General features: G+C 35.9%; 1 protein-coding gene across 2 annotated transcripts in view; it reads left to right on the forward strand.

Moving 5' to 3' along the window:
- The first annotated feature begins 11,988 nt into the window (after positions 1-11,988).
- Positions 11,989-23,819, forward strand: part of LOC107065410 (fibroblast growth factor 17) — a 112,600-nt gene continuing 100,769 nt past the window's right edge. Inside the window, exons 1-2 of one of the 2 annotated variants that reach the window (XM_089177659.1) lie at positions 11,989-12,498; positions 12,829-12,999. In XM_089177659.1, the coding sequence (XP_089033785.1) occupies positions 12,986-12,999 (14 nt within the window). In that variant the 5' untranslated portion in view covers positions 11,989-12,498; positions 12,829-12,985. Of the gene's footprint in view, positions 13,000-23,819 lie in introns of both variants that reach the window. The other variant, XM_015319094.2, reaches the window with a different exon arrangement.

Genomic DNA, 23,819 nt, shown 5'->3' on the forward strand with positions numbered 1-23,819 from the left:
AAAAATGATAGTATATTCAATTTGACGTATTTTTAAATTCATCGTTTATAATAGATATATGTATGTTTGTTACTATTTATAAGAAATCAATTTCAAAAGAGTCATTGACTTTTCGTTATAGGTAAACGTAAACATAACAAGCTACAATATTATCCTCGGTGTATTAGGAGATCAGAACGTCAGAGCAGTTTATTCGGTGAGTTCATTCCTGTAAACAACAAGCCAGAGAAAAGAAGAAACACAATTCAACACAACTGCTGAGCTCATCATTTTAAAGTACGTCGTATATTTTAGAATATAGATATATATATATATTTCAAGTTAATTAATATGAATACTAATTAATTATCAATATAATGAAACATTATTTGAATCATCTTTAAGAGTAATTATATGAAAAATCTCTTACGATTATTTTAGTTTTGAAATATTTCGTATATTTTCGAATGTATTTCTAGATAACTTATACGAATAATAATAATAATAATGTAATTTTTAAATTTGTCCGTTTAATTCAATATTATTCTTATCATCCTTTTTAAATTATTATAACGAAAGAATCATGTAAATATTTTCTTTTCAACATACGTCATATATTTTAAAATAAACTATTAATATGAATATAAAATTAATTTTTTTTTTTTTCAATTTAATTCAAATATCATTTTAAAATCATCTTTAAGTAATTATATGAAATATCTTGAGATTATTTTTATTTTAAAATACGTCGTATATTTGAGATTATGTATTATAAAATAACTAATATATATGTGTGTGTGTGTGTGTGTGTGTGTGTGAATATAATATAATTAATTTTAAATTTAATTCACAATATTATTCTAATCATCTTTAAGTTATTATAATACGAAGAATTTTACGGTTACTTTGAAGGATAAAATTGAACATCTTTTAACGTAAATTTATTTAATCTATAATAAAACGTTTTGTTTTAAAAAAATATTTTTTTTTTTCTTTCTAACGTAAATTAAATCAACCTAGAAGTGTAGTACTTTAATATTCGTGTATATCATAGAACTAATATATTATGTTGGTATGTGTCGTCTACCATTTAGTTTTGTGTATTACGTTGCAATGGTAGAAAAAAAAAAGGAGAACAAAGGCTAGTGTTAGTTCACTCATTAGAAACTATCACAATAGTTCGTAGGAACAAATGACGCAGTTAGATCAAGAAAGGAGACGGAACCAAGACGTTGTTAGGGGATACTTATTTCGAAGAGATTCGAAAGTCTTTGATATTTTCTCTTATTCTCTTTCTTTCCCTTTATTTCTTTTTTCTTTCTTTCTTTCTTTATCTTTCTTAGATGCGTTGTTTCTCGACGGATCGTCAAGCGACATTGCATCACGAAGATTTATAATCGACTCCTACGCTCTTATTACGATTTCCTTTCATTTCTCTTACGATCTACCGTTTGCTGCCTTTATAACCGTCTTTCTTCGAACAATGCGTCTTTGGACTTGAAACGATTCGTTTCAACGATCCCCCGGTCCGTAAATATACGTATTATACTCGTCTCCTCGATTTAAAACGATACTTTTTTTTAAACCTAATTTATCATATTCCTACTCACCCCTCATTTAAACTTACGTTCAGAATTATTAATACTAAACAATAAAACGTATTAAAAAAATTTGTAATTTTTTTCTTTCTTTTATTATTTTTCTATTAACAGCAAATCAAGAAACGAGCGTTTTCTTTCATTTTTACAACTTACCTTCATCTCACTCACGTCCTTGGATTAACCGTGATGAATGTATTTACATTACGTTCAATGTTAAATACGATAATAATAATAGAGAGAGAGAGAGAGAGAGAGAGAGAGAGAAAGATAAAATTATTGTCACGTGTTGTGTTACGATGTGAGAGCATATATTTGCATAGGTATAGAGATAAGAGTCGCGTACGATGAAAACGAAAAAAAAAAAAGAAAAGAATGAAAAAATTAGAAGAGAGAGAAAGAATGAAAGAATGAAAGGAAAAAAAGGAGGAGGGGGGGGGGGTAAATCAGATAAAAAAAAATACTTGTGTGTACTTACTAGTCAGACGGTTAACCGCAGACGCCGGTCTTCGCCAAAAATAACGTTCATTGATTTCGCGTTCTGAATGAACGAGCTCGCAAAGGAAAATGAGACAACGTAGCCCATCGAAGAAAAAGAAGAAGAAGAAGAAGAAGGGGTGGGTGGCAGTTATCTATGACCATTGTGGAGAACTAGGGGTAAGATTTCGAAGAAGTTGGACAAAGAGGAAGCAAAACATTTCTTTGGTTCGTTCGCTTAGAAACGCGTGCGCGTGCGCGCGCAAACGATTACGTTTATATGAAAGAATCTTTCTCCGACCAATAGAAAAGATACTACTTGTGTGTTATTCGCCTACGTTTCGTCTTAACGTCAACACTCGATATCTTTTTTCATTTATCCACCCTCGAGAATATCCACACCCCCAACCGTTCGCGTCGGTCAAGATTTCCTTTCTTCAAACTAGATAAATATTTGTAATATTGTTATTGATTTGAACGATTAAATTTCAAATAACTGTAATTTCAATCGTAGAATGATATCCAATGTTGTTAAGTATTATATCGAGATAATATAATATAATTTTTTTTCTTCTTTTTTATATATCTCAGTGAATAATAATTATTCAAAATTCCACGTAACGATTTGCAACTAGATAAAATACTTGTAATATATTGTTATTGATTATAACGATAATAATTTTGATTAAATGTGTAGTTTTTCAATTTTCAATAAAATCTCATTTGTAAAAAAATAGTTCGAAACTACGATAATAATATAAAAGATGATGATTTTTATTTGAATATTTTTTTTTTTTTTTGGTATCATTTTATTATTTTTATTAATAAAGATTATAAATTGCCTTCTACTAACAAGGGGATCTTAAATTTCCACAGGATAGTGACGATTTTTGCTTATCTTTATCTTCTTGCCTAGCTCATCGTTCGAGATAGCGAACCTAATGTATGTGCGTGAGTAACGTAACATGATCGCTTACTATACGAGTGGTATTTCAATTTGCTAAAAGTATCATTCGAATAAGGAATAAACATAAGCATTTCATTAAGATAAAGTAAATAGTCAATTAGCATTTATATTAATCAAATATTTTACATTCTTATCGGTGTATGTATATGGTCAGTCGAAATTTGTATGATTTTCCATTTTCTTCGAGTTCGCATAAATAGATATTGGTTCTATTATTATTACTCTTTTATTTCATTATTTCATATCGTCGTTGTCTGTCGTATTGTAAAAGAATAATAAAAAAGGAAGATGAAATAATGTGCGAATGATGTAAATAAAAATTAGAAGAAATCAAATTCGTTTTAATTTGAAAAGTATTATAGGCGACGAGATGGCGAAAGACAGTACTAAGAAGAATCCGCTATTGGATCGTAAGAAAAAGAAGAAGAAGAAGAAGAAGAAAGAGAAGGAGAGTTGTTTTTACGAGAGAGAGAGAGAGACGAGTTTAATGGTCTTCTACGACGTGTGGCATAGAGAGCAGCAAGCTTGGAACGAACTGTATAACGTCCGTTATTATGATTATTTGCGAATGCACTTCTCTTTTTCTCTTTCTTTCTCTCTCACACACACATTCACTCATTCCTCTTTCTCTGTTGGTATCTTGGTACCTAGTACGTAGTACGTGCATGAGCCATAGGTAGAACCCCATGCGTCTTCGAGTTTATTTTACGCTTACGCAGTCTCGAGCCTGCCTTAACGTTTCTTCCTTACTTTCATTTCTATCTTTTCTTTTTTATCTTACGTGTATGTACATATATATATATATATATACACAACCAAACGGTAATTCCTTCTTCTCGATCCGCCGGAACATTCATTTTATTTAGATTATTTTTGTAATTAAGTGTCATACGATTGTGTAATCACATTTTCAATGAAATAATAAAATAATTATTAATTATATTATCGTAGGGTATTCTGTTTTAATTATCGTCGATATATCAGAACAACAATAACTACAAACCTGGATGATTTTATTTACCAAAAAAAATAAAAAACACAATAACTAAGAAAATAATAATTGTAATCACAAATATCGTTGAGATACCTTTAGAATATATATATACATATATTTTATAAATAATTTTATTATAAACCAAATATTTATATTAATCAAACTTATTTTGTCCTTTTGCGTATTTACCAAAGCTCCCCCCCAAAAAAAAACGAGGATCAGAATCGCGCAATATTACTATTGTCTTCGTATATAACTATATTCGAGAAAGATTCTTACTATGACGTCATTAACGTCGTGTGCACGTGTACCAAAATGGAGTCGGATTTTGTTATTGCTAGGTTAGACCTAGGATCAACGCGTAAGAGAAAGTAGGGGGTTGGGCCGAAGATGATAAAGAAGGAAAAAACGCAAATAAAAGAGTATGGAAAAGAATGATGGGGGTGGGGGTGGAAGGGGGTGGGTAGGGGGTGGATCGTTGAAAAAGACGAATTTTTGCGTGGTCGTAAGGGAGCAGACATACTCGTCTATTACGTAGGTAGATATAGAGTCAGCAACGCCCACGTCGTCGCCACCCTGCTTCTCTGCTATTCGCTTGGAAAACGGCTAGGTTTTCGGTGGTTCGGGGGGGTAGTTGCGGTGCGAAAATGTCAGACGAACCGGCTGATACGATACTCCCACGCCGATGGAAAGTGGGGCAAAGTCGATATTCATTCATCCACTGATTCATAAGAGTGGGCGGGATGTGAGGGAAACGTAGATAGAAAGAATGAGAGAGAGAGAGAGAGAGAGAGAGGGAGAGATAAACTGAATATTCTTCATAATCTTTCTTCCTTCTCATTCTCTATTTTTCCTTTTTTTTTTCTTTCTGTCTGTTTTAATTCTCTCTTACTCGTTTTCCTCCTTCACATCCCTCTCTTCCGAGTATTTCAACATGATTTCGTAGGAATATCTCTTAGTGGACAAAAAATATACGCGTGCGGTTTCATCATCCCGTTTTGAAGATGACGAAGAAACTAGACGAATGTGTCCGTATGTGTGTGTGTGTGTGTGTGTGTGTGGGTAGCGAAAATCGAAGATTCTGGGGAATCCCGGGTTTTTCCTCGTCTCTAGAATGAGCGCCATTTTGGTGACGCAAAGCTGGATCGCAGACCTTGGACCATGCTCGCTCATCCCCTTCCATCCACTTCCACCCCCATTCTCGTCTCCTTTCCTTCTCTTTTTTTTTCTTTTTTCTTTCTTTCTTTGTTTCTTTCTACACGATCAACCCCTCAACCTCTGATATTATCATGCGTATTACGTATACAAAATGTATGAGATTTTTCGTAGAAAATTTCACAGAAAGTAGCATTCTAGAATGAGTTGAGCTTAATTTTTCGTCGTTTTCTAGCTATGAGAGAGGCGATAGAAATAGAGTGTTCTTCCGGATAAAATTTGTGGGGTTAAGGTGGTTTTTCTTAAATGTGAAGGTCACACTCGTCCTTATTCTATTACATTTTTGATATCACTAATTTAGCGTTATTTATCTTGTAGATTAATCTTTGAGATAATCGATAACATATATATCATTGAGATGTCTTTAATAAAAATATTTCATTGAAAATTATAATTAATGACAAAATTTGTTATAATCAACCTTATCGATATTTCGATTATATTCAAGAAATTCTAACGAAGGATAATAGTCTTTATTTAATATTCCTCATGGAAAATTGCAATTGAACAAAATTTATAAGTTAATTCATTTTAATAAAATAAACAAAAATTATTACATCTTCATTTTAAAGTAATCAATTTGCTTTGATGACTATCTTTAAATGTTAAATCTAAATGTAAATCTTTGCGTAAGAAATCTTACGATAATTATAGTTATATGATATAAATGTTTTTTTAATCAGTTTTTATCATCCGTTAAATATTGTCTACATTTTCTGTAACTATCATTATTTTGATACCTGTGACCTCATTTATAAATTTTATGCATTAACGAGTTTATCCCGTAAAATAAAAAAAAAAAAAAAAAAAATAAAAAAAAAAATAAAATCATACTTTTCCGAATGCAATTAACCGGGTTCTCGTAGAAACAAAACATATTTGAATTTAAAATGTTTTCGGATGATGCAAAATGAACGGCGGTGACGTTGCATTACGATGGTTTGTGGGTGGTGGTCGCGTAGTGGTGGTGACGTGGTGGTGGTGGTGGTTGAATTCGAGTGCGTCCTCTTTTTTTTCCATCGACCGTTTGTTTCCCACCCTGCCTTTCTCTCTCTCTCTCTCTATTTCTATCTCTATCTCTCTCTTTCTCGCTCTCATTGTTGCAACGTCGCCCATCGTCCTCCGGATATCCTATACATCGCTAAACACAATGCACCGTCTGGTGTTCCTGGCTGTGCGCCATTGTCGATAACCTTTGCATCGTCGACCCGATGATGGTAGTACCGCGATAGGAATGTCGTCGACTTGGAGAGTAGTAGCGGTATTCATGTAACGATACGCACGTGGAACATATTCCCTCTCTTTTCCTTCTATTTCCCTCTCTTTCTCATTTCTTCTATTTTGTCCGTTTTTGTGTGTCATTCTTTCTCTCCCTCTTTTGCATCTTTCCTTTTTCGTTAGACGCGAAAACGCAGAAGGTCGAAGGTCGCTACGAACGAAAGGTCAAACCCCACGGTTAAGTGCACGAAATAAGAACGAAAAGGGGGCTTTCATTTTGCCAGTTCGAAGGAAACTAGAGAGAGAGAGAGAGAGAAAGAAGATAAATAACTCTCGTAGCAATCCTTTGAAGATTTTCTTCCTCTCGTGGTATCTTCTTATCGAAGAATGCGTTTTCCTTAGTTCAGTCAGTATATTCGTCGTGTGATATCGTGAACTCGTATTGTTTCCTTTTGGATTTTAATCTCAACAGATGTCGGTGTATGTATTATCCAAATTTTTAATAGTTATTTTTTTGTTTGTTTGTTTATTTGTTATTATGAATCGATGACCACCGATTTTCTTTTTTTTTTGTAAATTTTTCCCTCGTGACTGTGCGATCTCAAATTGGATAAACATTTTAAAATGAAAATATCTTTGGTCTTTTGTTTAAGCTTGATTCAAAGAAATATTGACTATCAAGTTTATCATGTTTCAATTAGCCGATCGAATTTTGATTCCTGTGACTGTGTAAACAAAATTGGATGAACATATTTAAAGAAAAAAAAAAAAAAAAAAAAAATCGTTGGTGTTTCGATAAGCTTAATTGAAAAAAAAAAAAAAAAAATTGTTGACTACCAAGTTTATCATGTTTACTTAAAACATACCGATCGAATTTTGATCCCTGCGATTGTGGATAAAATTAGATGAAAATTATGGGATGAAAAAAAATTTGCTACGGTGTTTCGAGATAACCGAAGAAGAGGAAAGAACCAAATACGGTATGGTGGAAGAAAACGATGGTGGGGTGTTTTTTTTTCTTCTTCCAATGCTACCCACGCTGTCTTTCGTGTTTTCTTTTTTTTTTTTTTCAATAGTAGCCGGTGCCCTCACGAAATTAGCATTCGTACGCCAGAAATAGTTCGTGGATCACAATGCCTTGGGAAGGTCGGACGTAAAAAGACGCGGTATTCGCGAGAAAAAGTGTGCGGATTTATCGAATACCGCGAAATATCGTTGTTGAGTAGACCGGATACTCCTCCGCAACGGGATCGTTCGAGGACGAGAGTGAAAAGAAAGAAACTCTACTCCTCTTCTTCTTTCTCCTTTTTTTTCTATTCTTTTTTCTTTTTACATCAATTCGTTGGATTATTATAGTCAGATTCCATTTTCGTGGCTTGATTCACGTGGTACAAACGATGACATATAACGTTTCCATTTTAATGTCCTATTACGGTACTATCAAAGGACGACAACGATACCTTTGCTTAAAGTATCCATAAAAATATTTCAACGATCGAAAGGATATACTACTACTACTACTATTCTTCTTTTTGTTTGTGTAACAAACGTATAGTTTCTTAGAAAAATAATTCGAATTCACGAAGAAGATTGACGATTTCAGGTGGACTTAAATGAGTTGTCAGAAGAACTATCAAATAACTTCGAACGTGTAAAACGAGGAAGCATAATAAAAAATCAAAAATAAAAAAAAAAAGAAAGAAAAAGGTATGGGGGGGGGGGAAAGAAAACGTAATAGAAAAGGGAAAGAATTTAAAAGTAGTACGTCTGTAAGAATATTATTCTTTTCTCGGATACCGGCGTTAAAGTTGAAAGATCCATAAACCGAACGTGGAAAGGTTTCTCTCTCTCCCTATAATTCGACGTTCTAACGAGGCTAAAAAGCGTGATAGAAGAACGAACCTGGTTTTATTTGAGATTCACCGCAAGGTTCTTTCTCGGACTCGTTTATTACTACTTCGTTTGTTCCTTCGTGTCCTTTTTACGCGTATCATTTTAATATACCTTACATCCACACCCATCCTTTTATATTATTCTCATTAACGAGTAATTTTTCATTCTGACATAGGGTGAATTATAGTTAGGCCGAACAAACGAGCGTAAAAATGTCTTTTACATTTTCTTACCGAACTTTATTGCTTATCCTCGAATTTGTAAATGTTACGACCGTCTATATACTAATTGGATTTTATTCTATCAACTATCCCAGACTTTAGTTTCTCAAATCAAGGTGTTGAGAGTGTGTGTGTGTGTGTGTGTGTGTGTATGTGGTTTCGATTATTTAAAATCGCACATTTGGGAATCGGAAGTTTCGTAAATCATTTGCGTCAACGGGAACGGATTTCGTAACGATCTGACATTACAATTTTGTAAGTAGGTACTAACAGCAGCAGCAGCAGCAGCAGCAGCAGGTTTTTTTGTGCGCGATTTTGTGATTCAGTTGATTCGCGTAAATCATTCGTAACGGTAACGATTTGCATGAATTATACGATCTCAAGTGTTGTTACCAATGTATTCGAAGAGACGGTGAAAGTAAACGAAGAAAAAAAAATTCCTGTCCCTTTTTTTCCCCAGACTTTTTTTTTCACATTTTCCGAGTTAGTGGTTTTCTCCTTCTGCAATCTCTTTTCTTAAGTATCCATCGTATGGCAAACGAGTATCACTCACCCACGATTCTTTAGAAATGTTCCAACAATTTTTCCTTTAGTTTCCTTTACTCGTTTATTCTATTCTTTTATTCTCCTCTTCTTTCTCTTTCTTTCTTTCTTTCTTTCGTTTTTTTTCTTTTCGTGTCATCGCGATGCCACTTCGATTTGGCACATTCTCTACGCCTCTTTCCTTTTCGCCATAGGATTCTCTCACATTAATAATATCAAGCTTGTCATAGAAATATTCTATGCGCCTACTATCGAGCACCTTTATGTCTTTTCTAGTTATTATAAATATCTTTGTGAGAACCGACATCGTATATGTCTCTGTGTTTCGTAGGGGCTTATTACGTTTTCACCCTCTCTCCGTCTCCTTGCCGTTTCTCTTTCTTTTTTTAGTGATATATCGTTATTGCCTCAATGCGCGAATGCGTATATTCGACTAGTATGAGATGTAGACTCTTAAAGAAGTAGTTGTTAAAAGGGATTCGTTCCATAGAAAGTACATAGATTTATCGTACCTCTTTCGGCAAATCGAACAATTACTTTTCGTGTAGGTTATTACATTTCGCGATAGAGAATAAACTAACATTATCAAAAGCAACCATATAGGATAGGGTGAATCATTGAGAATTTATCAATGTAGATAATAACAAATTCCAAAAGAGAAAAGACAATCTTTATATTATCTACTTTAATATTTATTTTATTTCTAACCATTATATATAAGTAATTTAGAAAACAATCAAAAATAGTATATAAGCGTATTCTTTTAAATCGAGATAAGAAGGTACGATAAACCCTGTTTTTTTTTCTTTAGTATGTTACGTCACACATTCCTTAAGACTGTTGAATCCTAGAATAAGGTTTTGTTTTCGAGAGAAAAGAGAATCTTCGAGAGACCAAGATACTTTTGCCTTGGATGGACGTATCGCGTTTGTAAAAAGATTTTCTTTTTCAACGTCTTGATACTCCCATCGGGTCTTGACCCACGACATCGAGGAATCGAGGTTGGCCAATGCCCAAATCGATCTGCAGATGCAGAAACCTAAGAAAGAGTAAGAGAGAAAGCAAGTGATCGTTAGAGTGAGCATACCATTCTAGTCTTTGCCCGAGAAACGTCGAAACATCATCTTACATAGGCTTGATTAAGTATAGTAATACATCTAACATATATACTTCTGATGATACAACACGTAAGCTTGGTCAAATCCTAATTAATCATAAGTTTATTTCTTCGTGTGATAAAACAAACAGTCCGTTGAAAACAAAAACAAAAAGTTCCTTTTTTTATCTCAATTTCATCCCTCTTTCTATAATTTTTTTTTCTTTTATACGCGATCAATAAGTTAAATAAGACAAAGAAATGAAAAGGATTGTTAAAGTAAGATAAAGACGTGAAACAAACAAATAATCTTTCTCTCTCTCTCTCTCTCTCTCTCTCACACACTAAGCGACATTTTACAATCATATTTCAATTTTCACGAAGCAGCAAATTGACTTTCGAAAGCTACTAGCGAAGAGACACGTACGATTTACGTTCGAGAAATGATCTTAAATAAAAAGAGAGAGAAGGAAAAATATAGAAAGAGAAAGAGCACCTTGACCTAAGCACCAAGCGACGCGAATATTTACGCGCTCGTTCTAAACGTCGTGACCATTTTTCTTGTTTGCTTTTTATCTCATTCTCTTTATCTCTGTCTCTCTTTTTCTATCTCTTGTTCACACGTTTAAGAGAGAAATAAAATGGAGATTTGAGAGTGGAGTCTCCTCTTGGAGTAATACATAAGCGACACGCACGAAAAGCTCGCGGGCAAGGAGCGGTGAGATATATACGCGTAATGTAGCGCGATAACATGAGTTTCGGAGTAATTGTTTACGCGTGCCAAGTGAGTTATTTGGCACGTGGCCCATAGCCGGGAGTGTACGACGATGGTGGGAGAGGGGGACTGGGGAAACGAGGAAGGAACGTCACCCACGTGGTCGGCCGACTGCCCGCGGGACTTTCATTCCTTTTTTTTTTGCTCTCTCTCTCTCTCTCTCTCTCTCTTTTCTCCTTTTCTTTTTCCTTTAATCTTTTTCGTTATATCTCTTTCTTTATCTTACAACTCTCTCTTACTTAGTTACTCTACGTATTTCTAAGATATATTTCTCTTTCTCGTGTTAACACGTAGGTCCCAACAACGAGAGTTGGCAACTTTGTTCTACGATAATTTCGTACAATTTCGTTAACTATATACGTTATATATCTTTTTTCTTTCTTGGATAAATGGTAAGTGTACTTAAAAAGGGAAAGGAACTCTTGTAACATCATATTTCTCGAATCAGGAAGTAAAAGTCTTTTCTTCATCTTTTTCTTTATCCGTTAAAGATCGAAGTCATTGGTAAAAAAAGAAGTAGGAAAAGGGGGATGATACGAAAAGCAAAAATAGAAAGAAAGTAAAGAGAAAGATAAAGATAAAAAGATAGATAGATAAGTAAATAGATAGATAGATAGATAGATAGATAGATAGATAGAAATGAAAAGGGGTGGAGGAAGGGAAAGAAAAAACGAAAAATGAGAATAAGGATCGTAGGCGAGAGAGGGAAAAGGGGTGGGGGACAGGGGAGAAAAAGAAGAAGAAGAAAAAGAAAGAAGAGAAGGAGAAGGAGGAGGAGGAGGAGGAGTCGAGTCGTTCGTCCTTCGTTGGCTGAGAGCTGGTGGTGGCTGTTTCAATGGTGGGGGTACGAAATAAGGGTAGTTTGCGGGGGCGGGAGCAGAGGTTCGTCAGTTTCCGGGTTGTTCCGGAGGGTGTTGCGGGGGTGTTGGTCGTGCTCGCGGATACGGGTAGGGGGTTGAGGGGGTGGAGGGGGCTTTTAGGAGCCGCGAGCCACGACACGACGAAGCGTCGCGACGTCAGTAGAGCGCCGCGCTATCGACCACCGCCACGAGACCACCGTCGTTGTCGTCCTCGTCTTATTCCTCGTCGTTTTTTCGACGATCATCATCGAGTACTTCGGAATTCTCGTCGTCCAATACTTTTCCTATTTAGTCATTCGATTCGTACAAGTACACGTAACAAGTACACGTAACACGTACAGCGTATTTTATTTGCGTATTATTTAACCATTGGTATTACTGTTCGTATCACTACCACGTTACGGATACGGTTTGTTTAATCGCAAACAAAGTCAACAATTTTTACGTGTAAAAAAAAAAAAATAAGGGACAGACAAATTTGTTAATCGTTCGAACGATTATATATATATCTAATCTGCGATTAAACAAATTTCTTTCTTTTTACTTTGTGGTATTTCATCTTGATTCGGCATATAAATTCGGTCATAAAAAGTGGCAGGATCAAAAAGGAAAGTGGCAGGATCGAAAGTGGAGTCGTGGTGGTACGGTGGTGTAAGACGAAGGTGCGATCAGGCAGGGATCAAGATTTCGATCAACCTGTTCGAACGGGTGCCACGAGGATCCTGCGGCTACGCGCCGCTGCGTGCACGCGCCTCCTCCGTGGTGGGCTCGCGCCTGATCCTCAAGAGCACCGTCGCCGCTAGTAATAGTAGTAATAGTAGTTGTAATAGTAGTAATAATAATAGTAGCAGCATCAGCAACAACAGTAACAGCAGTATTCGTTGTGATAGTAGTTATAATAGTCGTAATAGAAATAGCATTTGTAATAGTACTAGTAATAGTAATACTAGCAGCGACAGTACAAGCACCAGTGGTAATATCACCACCGACAGAAACGACAACTCAGACGCGGATTCGTATCGCGCGAACGCGGTGCATGCGTGCGTAAGTGGATACTTACTCGAGTGCCAGGAATCATCCTCTAACTACAGCCACGAGCCACCCCGTGTGAGACCCAATGACTGTCCATCCAGGGACCACGGGACACACATGTTCGTTATAAGGTCAGTGCATGATAAGCTTTTTTTTCTCGCGTGGTTTATTCATTATTATTCTATGTATTCTATGTTTATTATATAGATATATATTTTTTTCTTTTATACTGTTTTATCTTGTATCTTATAAAAAGCAATACGCGCGAGTATAAGATCGTTACTAGTACTCTTTATTACGAAAAACACGCTAAACGTGCTCCGAGCACGCGTTCACTTCGTTTACATTATATCCACACATATGTTCATTCATTTTGATCTCGTAAAGTGGTAAATTATTTAAATTCTTTTATACTATTCCACTTTCGAGTGTCCAATTGGAATGATTTTTTTTTTCTTTGTTTGTCCTCCTCTCACTTGTGTGTGTGTTAAAAGTTTTGATAGTGATTAATCATGACCCCTAACTTTTACTTAAACTAAGTTTCCTTTCATTGGAAAAGCCGTGTGTATCGTGAAGACTTAGAGAAAGCGTAATATACCGACCGCAAGAAGAAAGATAAAGGAAGAAAGAGCAAGGACCGAGGGAAAGAGAGTGAAAGAGAGAAAGAGAAAGATAGAGAGAGAGAGAGAAAAATAAAAGGCGAGAATTTGCTAGCGGCGGTGAGAAGTGTCGTGGCTGGCTTCGGCCGGCCGTTGCTACTGCTCTGCCGCCGGTTCCTCCAAGGCTGCTGGATTAAAGAGATAGACTCGTTTCGAGTTCCTTTCTCGTTAGCTTTCTCTCATGCTATGTAACTTCATAGTAATAATAACAGGATTACTTGCTACCGTTTGCAAAATCTTCGTTCGATCATTTTTTTTAAACGATCCAATTTATTTGAACAATTCGTTGATTGATATGAAACATTTGGTAAGATCATTTAAACGATCATTTTCTCTCATCAACTTGGTATCAATTTTATTTGATTTTTGTGAAATTATTTTAATGTGGTGTTGATGCAAAACTATTTTCATTAAATTGTACGTTTATTTTGTAAACTTGGAAGGGATGCATTAGCCCGATGACTAATCGAATCGCAAAGAGATACAAATGGATGGTAGAACGCGTGGCAAAGTGCGAAATACCAAACCGAGAGAGGAGGAAAATCACTTTCTCGTGGTTCTTCTTGGTCGTTGTTGTTGTGTTGTTACTGTTGGTGTTTCTAGTGGTACCCGGTTAAGACGTTGCATAGAATCCATTCCTCTTGGACGATGTAAAAGCTTTTCAGGGAATCCTTTCTCAAGTGTAATTTCAAGCAAATGGAACATTTTTGTTTGTTTTTTTTTGTTTTGTTTTGTTTTATTATTCGATTCTTTTCCATTTATTTCTTTCTTCTCCTAGAAAATATTAGTAGCTTTACTTAATGCCAGATACCACGTTTCCTGATAATAATTTACATTAGTCGTATGATCGATTGCGTCTGACTAAGGTTGATCTTTGACTACTTGATGATTGAGAACGTTACAATTCGTCGACGTTCGTTCATTGAAGAAAAATGATACTCCCGATCGTGAATAAAGACAATGGATGAAAGATTCCTTCCATAGGAGGATAAAGAAAGAGGGTGTACGAAAGAGGAAGAGAAAAAGTGGAAAAAAAGGAAGAAAAAGTAGGAAGGAAGGAAGAAACGAACGAACGAACGAACGAACGAACGATGATCGAACCCCTCGCGTATGGTAGACACTCGGTCGCACTAGGATGATGATGATGGCTCTTATGCGTTGTCAAGCCTCGTCAAAAGGGAAAAAATCCCTCGGCAATATTTCCGAGTCAACGACGCTCTAGCTTGTTCGCACAAATCCCCATCGTTTTGCTCCACAAAGGGCCCCTGAGCGCGTATCGCGCGACTTTCCGTCACGGTTACCAAAGGAACCAACGAGAACTAACCCCCCCAACTTATCAACACCACTACCACACTACCCCCTGTCCTGAATAAGCACGTCCTTCGTTCACGATATCTTTTGAAAAGAAGAAACGTTCGATGATTTTCAACGTGGTGTCCTCTTTTAGTTCTTCGACCTCATCGAAAAATTGAATTTCTTCTTATCCACGAAGACGCGCGAGAAAGTTCGATGTTTCATATTTTTCTATTTCTTTTTCTTTTTCTTTCTTTCTTCCATTCCTTCTCTCATCTCACACTGAAAGGAGATATATTACGTTTTCCTTCGAAACGTTTTGGCTTGGGCGCGTTTACGGATGACGTAACATTTCGCGTGTCGTAACCGCGATCAATTTCGCGATTAGATTTTTACCGATCATTCGCATCCGAGATTTTCCAACCATGACTCTTATTCCATTATTTTCGATTAAACCAACTACCACGTTTATATATATATATATATATGATAGATATCTTTATCATGGAATTTCTTTTATTCATTGATAATTCTCATGTTTTTCATTTACTTCTTAGTCATAGTTGTAATATCTGCACTTTCGTAGATATTATAATATTAGATCTTTAAAAATATTTGAAATATAATTAATACCTTATCGTAAAAATAATTGGACGAGAAAACTCGGCTTGACAAATCTCGTTTTACGAGTTATCCTGCGAGCCATGAATATTGTAAGATCTTGGATAATAATAATTGAACATCTTCTATTTTGGGGAAGATTAGCGTACGGGAGAAAAATAGGGGTAGTTGTGCCCGATTAAAAGTCCAATCCGAATTAAAAGGATTCTCGTAGCTTGGCAAACTCTTGGAGGCTGCCAATACTTCCGGTCTTTGGGTTAGCGAACTGGAATATATACTTTGGCCTGCTCGCGTATATTACAGGGTCGAACCAGTTTAGCAACGAGTAGTGGCCTCTCTCTTCTTTTATCTTATTTTCTCTAGATATCGAGAGAGAAATAGAGAAAGAAGGAAGTAAAGTTAAAAAGAGTATAGTATGAAAGAAAGAAAGAAAGAAAGAAAGATAGAAGGAGGCCGGCAAAGCTTTCATCGTGTTGAATTTCAAATCGACGGCGCATTCCCGGGAGGAATTGGCATAAAGCCAATCGCGATTCCACGTTTACCTGCTCGCACTCCCTCTGTTTCAACATCCATCCCTTTTTTTTTTTATCTCTTCTCTTTCTTTTCCTCCCCGTTCTATTCTACTACTACTACTACTACTACTACTACTATGCCTTCAGTTTCTATTTTTTCTTTTTTTTTATTTCACGAAAGTGGGTCGTTTCTTAACGTAGATCCAGAATATCGGTAAATAGCAGAAAATCTTTAAAGAGAGAAAAGAGAGAGAGAGAAAGAGAGAATGAGAAAGAAGAACATCCCAAAGAGGGATATTAGAAGAGAAAAAATAAAAAAAAGATAAATAAAATGAAGAAGAAGAAGAAAAAAAAAAAAAGGAAATGTGAAAGGGCACGAGTCAAGAAGATGAGAGAAAAGCGAGGCCTTGACTTGGTCACCCTGAAGCTTCGAGTATCACGATGGAGTCCGTGCCTTCGCATACGACGCGCCTCTTATATTTGTTTCTTGTCTTTTTTCCTCCTCCTTCTCCTCCTCCTCCTCCTCCTCTTTCTCACGCTTTTACTCTTCCTTTTCACTCTCTCTCACTCTCTTGCTACTCGTCTACGATGAACAGAGAAAAAAATAAAGTACTTTTGTACGTGAGAATATACGAACGCGTAGGACAACGAGACAGGTTGTACGTACCTGTTGTGTTACGTGTACAGGTACTTTACTCGGTTGTGAATCGCAAAACGAATGATGAGCATTGTCGTCAAGTATATTTCCATCTCGAATTGAACATCCAACGAATACTATTTACCCCTCGAGTAGAAATGCGTGTATGGTTTTTGATTTTTTCTTCTCCCTTTTTTTCTCCACTTGTTCATAAATGACGTAAATGTACGATTGGTTTATTTTTTTTTTGTAATCTGTATTTGTTCCTTGTCGTTTTTTTTTTTTAAATTCGACCAATTGTTCATCGAAGTCATCAATGTTATTTTTTATTTTTAAACATCGAACGAACTTCTTCCATGAATTTCCTTCCGATACAGGACAGCAGGTATGGTTCTCTGTTTTTCTACGAACATTTTTTACTTCACTTTTTCTCTTTTCATTATTGTCCTCTCCTCGTCGGCACATATCCTTAACAAACGGTCATAAATAATATATCCGATCAATGGCGCGTGCATTCTGAAAGCATCATATACCGAAAAATGCCGCTAGCGAGTCGAGTCGACTCGATCATGCTCGAACGATCAACGAGATTGACGTTTACGCGAGTAACCACGCTTCGTTATTTATCTGCGAACCTTTGCTAAGTGTTTTTTGTTATTCCCTATGTGACCACGCGTTCGATGGTGGTTCGAACCTGTCAGAATGAGAGATAGCAGAAAAGAAAAGAAGAAGAAGAAAATAAAAAAAAAAAAATACAAACTTGTTTATGTGAACGAGCGGTAAGCGTAAGAAGCGTGCATTTTGGGAGCTGACAAATCGTTCGGACAAATTTCTACCGTTAGGTTCGTACGATCGAAAAACTGAAGGAGAAAGGTGTCGATTATCTTTTAAACTTTATAGGTAATAATGTATGAAAATATCAATAGAAACCGCTTCTCCTTTCTTTCTTTCTTTCTTTTCTTTTCTTTTCTTGCTCTTTCATGGAAGCCGCACTGGGCGTTTCTTTCAAGGAGTCACGCGCAAATCCAGCTTATTAATTTTCTTTTTTTTTTTTTTCATAATCTTTCTTTTCTCGCGCCGAGAAAGAAAAGAATCGAAGAAATGCGAAATAACGGAAAGTTGGAAAAAGGCCCTGTTTTCTTTTTTTTGGAAGAACCCTGTCTAATAATAAGTACAACAAATTGAAAACTTCTTTCACGAAAGAGTAAGAGAGAGAGAGAGAGATGATGATGTTCGACCTTCGTAAAACAAACGTGGGAAGTTAATGTGAATATAAGTATGCATTAGATGCGAGATTTTACTCATTGCATATCTTCTTCGTTCAATAAAGTCGCCGTTTCCAATATAAACGTTTGGCCTATTCTTGATGATCATTATCAGCCATTTCTACGCTCCACAATATATTCACCGACTGCGAATCACGTAATTCTTAGGGAAGGTGAAGAAAACAAGTCACATAGTCGTCGAGTTGGTATAAAAGGGAGCGTTATTTATCGTCAATGTTACGATGGTGTACCATAGTCGCTCGTTAAAAATTCATCGACGGTAAGTTACGAAGAGAAAAAGGATTGCAAGAGAGAAAGAAAGAGAGAGAGAGAGAGAGAGAGAGAGAGAGAGAGAAAGAAATGAGGGAAACAACAACAACAACAACAACAAAGAAAAATAAGAAAGATAGAAAGTAAGGAAGTTACGTAACACAGAAAACAAACGACTCGGATAAAATGTTTATTCGGTGGAGAGTCTTCGACCTCCCGACTTAAACCACCCACCCATCACATCTCATATCTACGATTATATTATCTTATAAATTTGATTATATTAATTTTCAACAAAAATGATCAGATAAAGGGTTGTCGGTTTCTTGCTTTCATTGAACGATCATTTGAACGATTTATTTTTTAATCGTATGTTTCCTCAACTATATTTCATCATCGTTCATTCGTGATAAACAATTTTTATTAACGTCAGACACATGTAGGAACGTATAGTAAAAAAAAATTAACCCTTTGCACTCCGAATTATATTTTTTATTACTTATGCGAGAAAAGTATTATCTTTGCTGTCGCTATTGGGGTCGAAAAGACGCTCTCTGTTTGCCTAATTTTCAATTTGAGTGCGAAAAGTTGTACTTAAGACAAGTATGTCGCAACCAAATTATACTTACCTTACTTAAAAAAGACAATCAAAGTGTCAATATTGTAGGTGATAAGATTTAAATATGTAGTTCTTTATTTATTTTATTTCTTGTTTAAAAACGCTATCTTAGACAATAAAATTAATATTTAATTCTTCATTTATTATATTTTCTAATTTTTTTTTAACTTTATCAGTATTGTTTTGTGTTAGATATATTTTGAGATAAAAACTGATGTCGAGTCACATTACATATAGGAGTATACAAAGAGTTAAAAGATTATAGGAAAAAGATCGATGAAAATAATTTCATTAAAAATAATTCTTGCTTGTTACTCTCGTGCGTTATTTCGAATAGATTATTTTCACATATTATTAGTTTTAGTTGATTTTCTTGACGGTAGTGTAGGATAAGAAGAAAGGCGGCGGCAACTCCTTCTTCCTCCTCCTCCTCCTCCTGCTTCTCCACCTCCTCCTCCGGTCGAGACAGAAAGCATCGATCTGTTTTCCTCGTCTGGTTCTCACGTCTACATCGGGTATATACACCAAGTGTATCGAATCTTGACGTAATCTCGCGTAAGATGGAAAGGCGAACGACCTGCGGCATTCGGTCTTGCGTAATCGTCATTATCATTTTCCTCCGAGAACTTACGATCGTAAAAAAATTACAAGAAAGAAAGATAATAATGTCTCTGGGGAGGCGTCGGGGAGGGGAGGGGGTTTGCTGAGGGGGGGGAAGGATTTATACCGGGTTGAAACAAATAGAAAGAATACCTATAGCATTGTGACTTTACACGAAATATACGTGTGTACGTTAACGTAAATAATAAATGTGTATATGTAATACGTAATATTTATCTGTATGCGTTATATATCGTATGTATGTACGTGTCGTAAATCTCGAGTAAATTTGGAGCCCGTGGAAGATGAAAACCGTAAGACATCGTGCGCGCACATCTTTCATGAGAAGGAAAAAAAAAGAAAAGATAAAATAAAAACAAGAAAAACAGAGAGAGAGAGAGAGAGAGAGAGAGAGAGAGAGAGAGAGAGGAAAAAGGTGGCATGTTTTTAAAGGGGTACACCGAGTAGGAAGATGAGAGTGGGGTAGAAAATGAGTGTGTATGGTGGTAGTAGGCAGATACCGTTACAAGATGCGTTCGCACTTCTTCTTCTTCTTCTTCTTAGGTTGTGTACTTTTAGAACCCACAATAAAGTCAGTTTATTGCGGCTCATTGAGACGGCTATTGCCTTCCGATTGTTGATCCGTGTTCATCGGTGATCGTAAAACGCTCTTCGACGATTCTCATAATCCCACCCCCCTCCTGCCCCCACCACCACCCCTTTTCTCTACATCATCTCATAGTTTTATTTTTTCTTTTCACTCTTTCTATCTTTCTCGTGTGTCTGTCATTTTCTCTTGGAGATTCAACGGAACGTCATCGACGCCCACACTTCAACACTCTCGCACGGTTTCTTTTCTTTTCCTTTATATTTTACCTGTTTTTTTTTTTCTTCTTCTTTTCTTTTATTTCTTTTCTATCGATGCAACTTTCATGATCGTCCAACATTAGATTTGAGAAAATACGAACAATCGAAATGGGTTAATGGCGAGAATGTTAGAAAACATTCGTTCGTACTTTAACACGTTACTTTGTGTTCGATGTTAAAGGTGAAAAGGTCTTTCTCTTTCTCTTTCTCTATTTCTATCAACGTTTTCTTTTTCCTGCATTAGGTTATAGGAAAGGGGGAGGGGGTTAGAGCTTAATGGGCGTCGTGTCCGACGAGAGGAAAGTAGAAGAAGAAGAAGAAGAAGAAGAGGAAAACAGCAGCAAAGCTGCTTTCCGGATTTACCGAGGCGCAAATCGACGGATTTACGAAGGCGTAAGACCCCGAGCGCTTTCTTCTTGCTCGTAAAGTACCGGATAGGCTAGCCGAGGGTGCCTTTTGCTTACTTTCTTCCTTCCTTCCTTCCTTCCTACCTTTCTTCATTCATTCATTCATTCATTCATTCATTTCTCCTTTTCTATCCTCCCCGTTAAGATTCTACGAAAGTTAGGGATTTTTTTCGAAATAAATATTTCCTTCATTTTTAATCTTTCTTCTTCTTTTTATCTAATACAGATGACTTAATGTCTTAGGATTTTACAATTTATTTTTCACCATGTTCTTAATCTTGATTTATATCTTTTTTTTTTATTCTGATTAATTTTGAAATTTTTATAATTGTCAGTATCGAATGGAATTATAATTATGTAATTATACGTAACTATAAGATAAAATTGGTACTCGTTGGAAAATGGAACACGTAGTATAGCTCTTACGAAATCTTTCCGATCGATAAGTCCTACAAATTTAATCTCTCTCTTTCTTTCGCTCTCCTTCTCTCGTACACTCTCACTAACCATCTCTCTTTCGTCCTATTTTTTGTTCTTCCTCTCTTTGTCTCAGAGCACCGACCTCAACGAGAATTTGCAGTTCGAAAGGGCAGAGATTTATTTTTGGATAAGTAAGTTTGACTTTTGCGAGAGTACGAACGGAGTCAGGTAAACGTGGATGAGATGATCTTATGTTCTAGACATTGAGGGATCAAAGTGATATGAAAATAGGAATAAAAGAGAGAGAAAATGTCATGGTGTAGATGTAATATACCATTGACATCAACTTGCCGTTAGAAAGTTCTTCTCAAAGGTGTGTTTGTTCTAACACCTTGGTTCGTAGTCCGTGTGGTTATCCAAACGAACAGAACACCTACTCACGGAAGCACCTGTGGAGTCCGATTGCTGGCTGCTACTTCTGCTACTTCTGCTGCTGTTTTTGTTCTTCGAATCTCTTTCTCTTTTTTTTCTCTCCATACCTGTTTCTTTCTCATTCTTCTTTCTTCTTCTTCTTCTTCTTCTTCTTCTTCTTCTTCTTCTTCTTCTTCTTTTGTAGCTCGATCTACCTGTTATTCGTTACTTATGTCTAAACTGACATATCATTTAAAAGACGGTTTCGGTTCACTTTAAAAAGGGATTAGCACAATTTTCTTTACCAAATTCTCCGAGTTCGAATAGTCGAGTAAATTATAACGACGCGTCACGGTTGCCACGAAACGTGTGAGAAGTCTTTCTCATACTTCTTAATTTCTACGAAAAAAAAAAAAAATAATAATAATAATATTTCTACTGACGTTAGAGGTTTTGTATTTTTTTTTGTTCATCTTCATTTTTCTTCAAATTCCATAAACGCCTACCTACAATCGCTTCGTCATTTCACGAAACTCATAGTTTACGTTTTTATTCTAGCAATTCTAGCAATACTCGATAATAAATTAAAATGATATCTTTTTAATTTATCTTTTTTCTCAATCTCTATCCAGTTTTGTAATATCAACCGACGCATAAAAGAGTATTTTTACGATTATTCGAAAATACAAGAAAAAAAAGAAAGAAACAAACAAAGGTAACATCCAATTATTTCTCTCTTCCTTATTTTTAGTAATTCCAATAATAAATTTATTCGGATCGTTGCTATCAATTCATCTGGTTGATGTTTCGATAAATGTTCGAATGTTATTTAGAAAAAAAAAAAAAAAGAAATAAAACATTTTCAGCAACTTCTCTTTATTTTAACTTCATTTTTTATACTAAACACATTTTCTTCAAGTAAGAGAGCAATGCTTCGAAGAGACATATGCTCGTAAATATAAGTTTTTCGGTAAACAGGTTTAGGTAAAAGTGTAGGGAAGAGGGAGAGAGAAAGAGTGAGAAAAGAAACAACGAGCAAACGAAAAGCAAGCTAGAGCTTCTAAAAGATCAGACCGGCGTTCGTCACAAAACCGACGTAAATAGAACGCGCTTACGTTCACGAGATGAAAACAATCGTAACTCTAAAAAGCTAGATCGCTACTTCACCTAGCATTCTCTCTTTCTCTCTCGTATTTGGAAAAGCTGTTTAATTTATCGAGAAACTGCTAGATCCTGACAAAGTGGATAAGGTACCATCGATCTTAGTCCAACGTAGATAAAGAACTAGATTTCTCGAATCTTCTCGATAATATTTTTTTCCTATACCTTCATTACTTTTTCTTCTTCAAAATAAAAAAAAAAGAGATATAGAAAGAGAGAAAGAGGAAGACTAAAGAAAACTTCGTGAAACAACTCGATCGACTATCATCGAACTGGAACGAAGACAAACGTCCAAGCTAATCGAGTGACTACATGTTCCATATTGGAAAACGAAGGGATGAAGGGGGAGATGAGTTTGAAGAGGGTGCACGATGATATAGTTGTATAGTTGTGTAGTTATAATAGTAGTAGTGGAAGCTGTAAGGTTTGTTCGTTCGTACGAAAAACCTAGGAGGTATCCTCTACTCGCGGTTCGTGACTTTTGATCTCAACTATCTTTCTCTCTCTCTCTCTCTTTCTATTTCTTTCTCAAAGTTCTCCAGTTAGAGACAGTTATAAATTTGTCCCCTTGGGGAAAACAAGCGACTATGCTAGTGCAACCACCACCACCACCACCACCAACATCATTGCTACCTATCACTATCCTTCTTTTTCTTCTTCTACTTCGTATACGAAAGAGGTTAGCGAGAGTTCGTAAATGCATCCATGCACGCGTATTTTATAGCCGACGACTTTCTCTCTCTCTCTCTCTCTTTCTCTCTTTTTTCCTCTTTTTCTCTTTTTCTTTTCTTATTTCTTACATACACTAGTCGGATATTTACGCAACGAAGGATTCTTTTTCGAAATACTCTTAAAAGTTCGACGATTTGTCGTTCGAGTCAAAGTCGATAAAACGTCGAGAGAAAGAGAGAGAGAGAGAAAGAGAGAGTTTTCTCGTCTTCGTGTCGCGTCTAGTCGTGTTACCGGGATTTTGAAAAGGAACAATCCTGACGTGGAAAGAGTGATGAATCATAAAGAGAGAAAGAGAGAGAGAGAGAGAGAGAAAGAAAAAGAGATTTACGAAAATCATCGAAATAGTAGGAAAGGGAATGGAATGAAGGAGACTCCGTATAGAAGAACTTAATCGTGTAAAATCCTTAAAGTTCAACCCTCGACGATGCGATGCACTTTGATCATAGAATTTATGTTCAGGGTGCAATGTACCACCAT

This window comes from Polistes dominula, unplaced genomic scaffold (assembly GCF_049000335.1).
Source record: "Polistes dominula isolate Pdom_NZ unplaced genomic scaffold, Pdom_raw_medaka contig_373, whole genome shotgun sequence".
Taxonomy (NCBI): domain Eukaryota; kingdom Metazoa; phylum Arthropoda; class Insecta; order Hymenoptera; family Vespidae; genus Polistes; species Polistes dominula.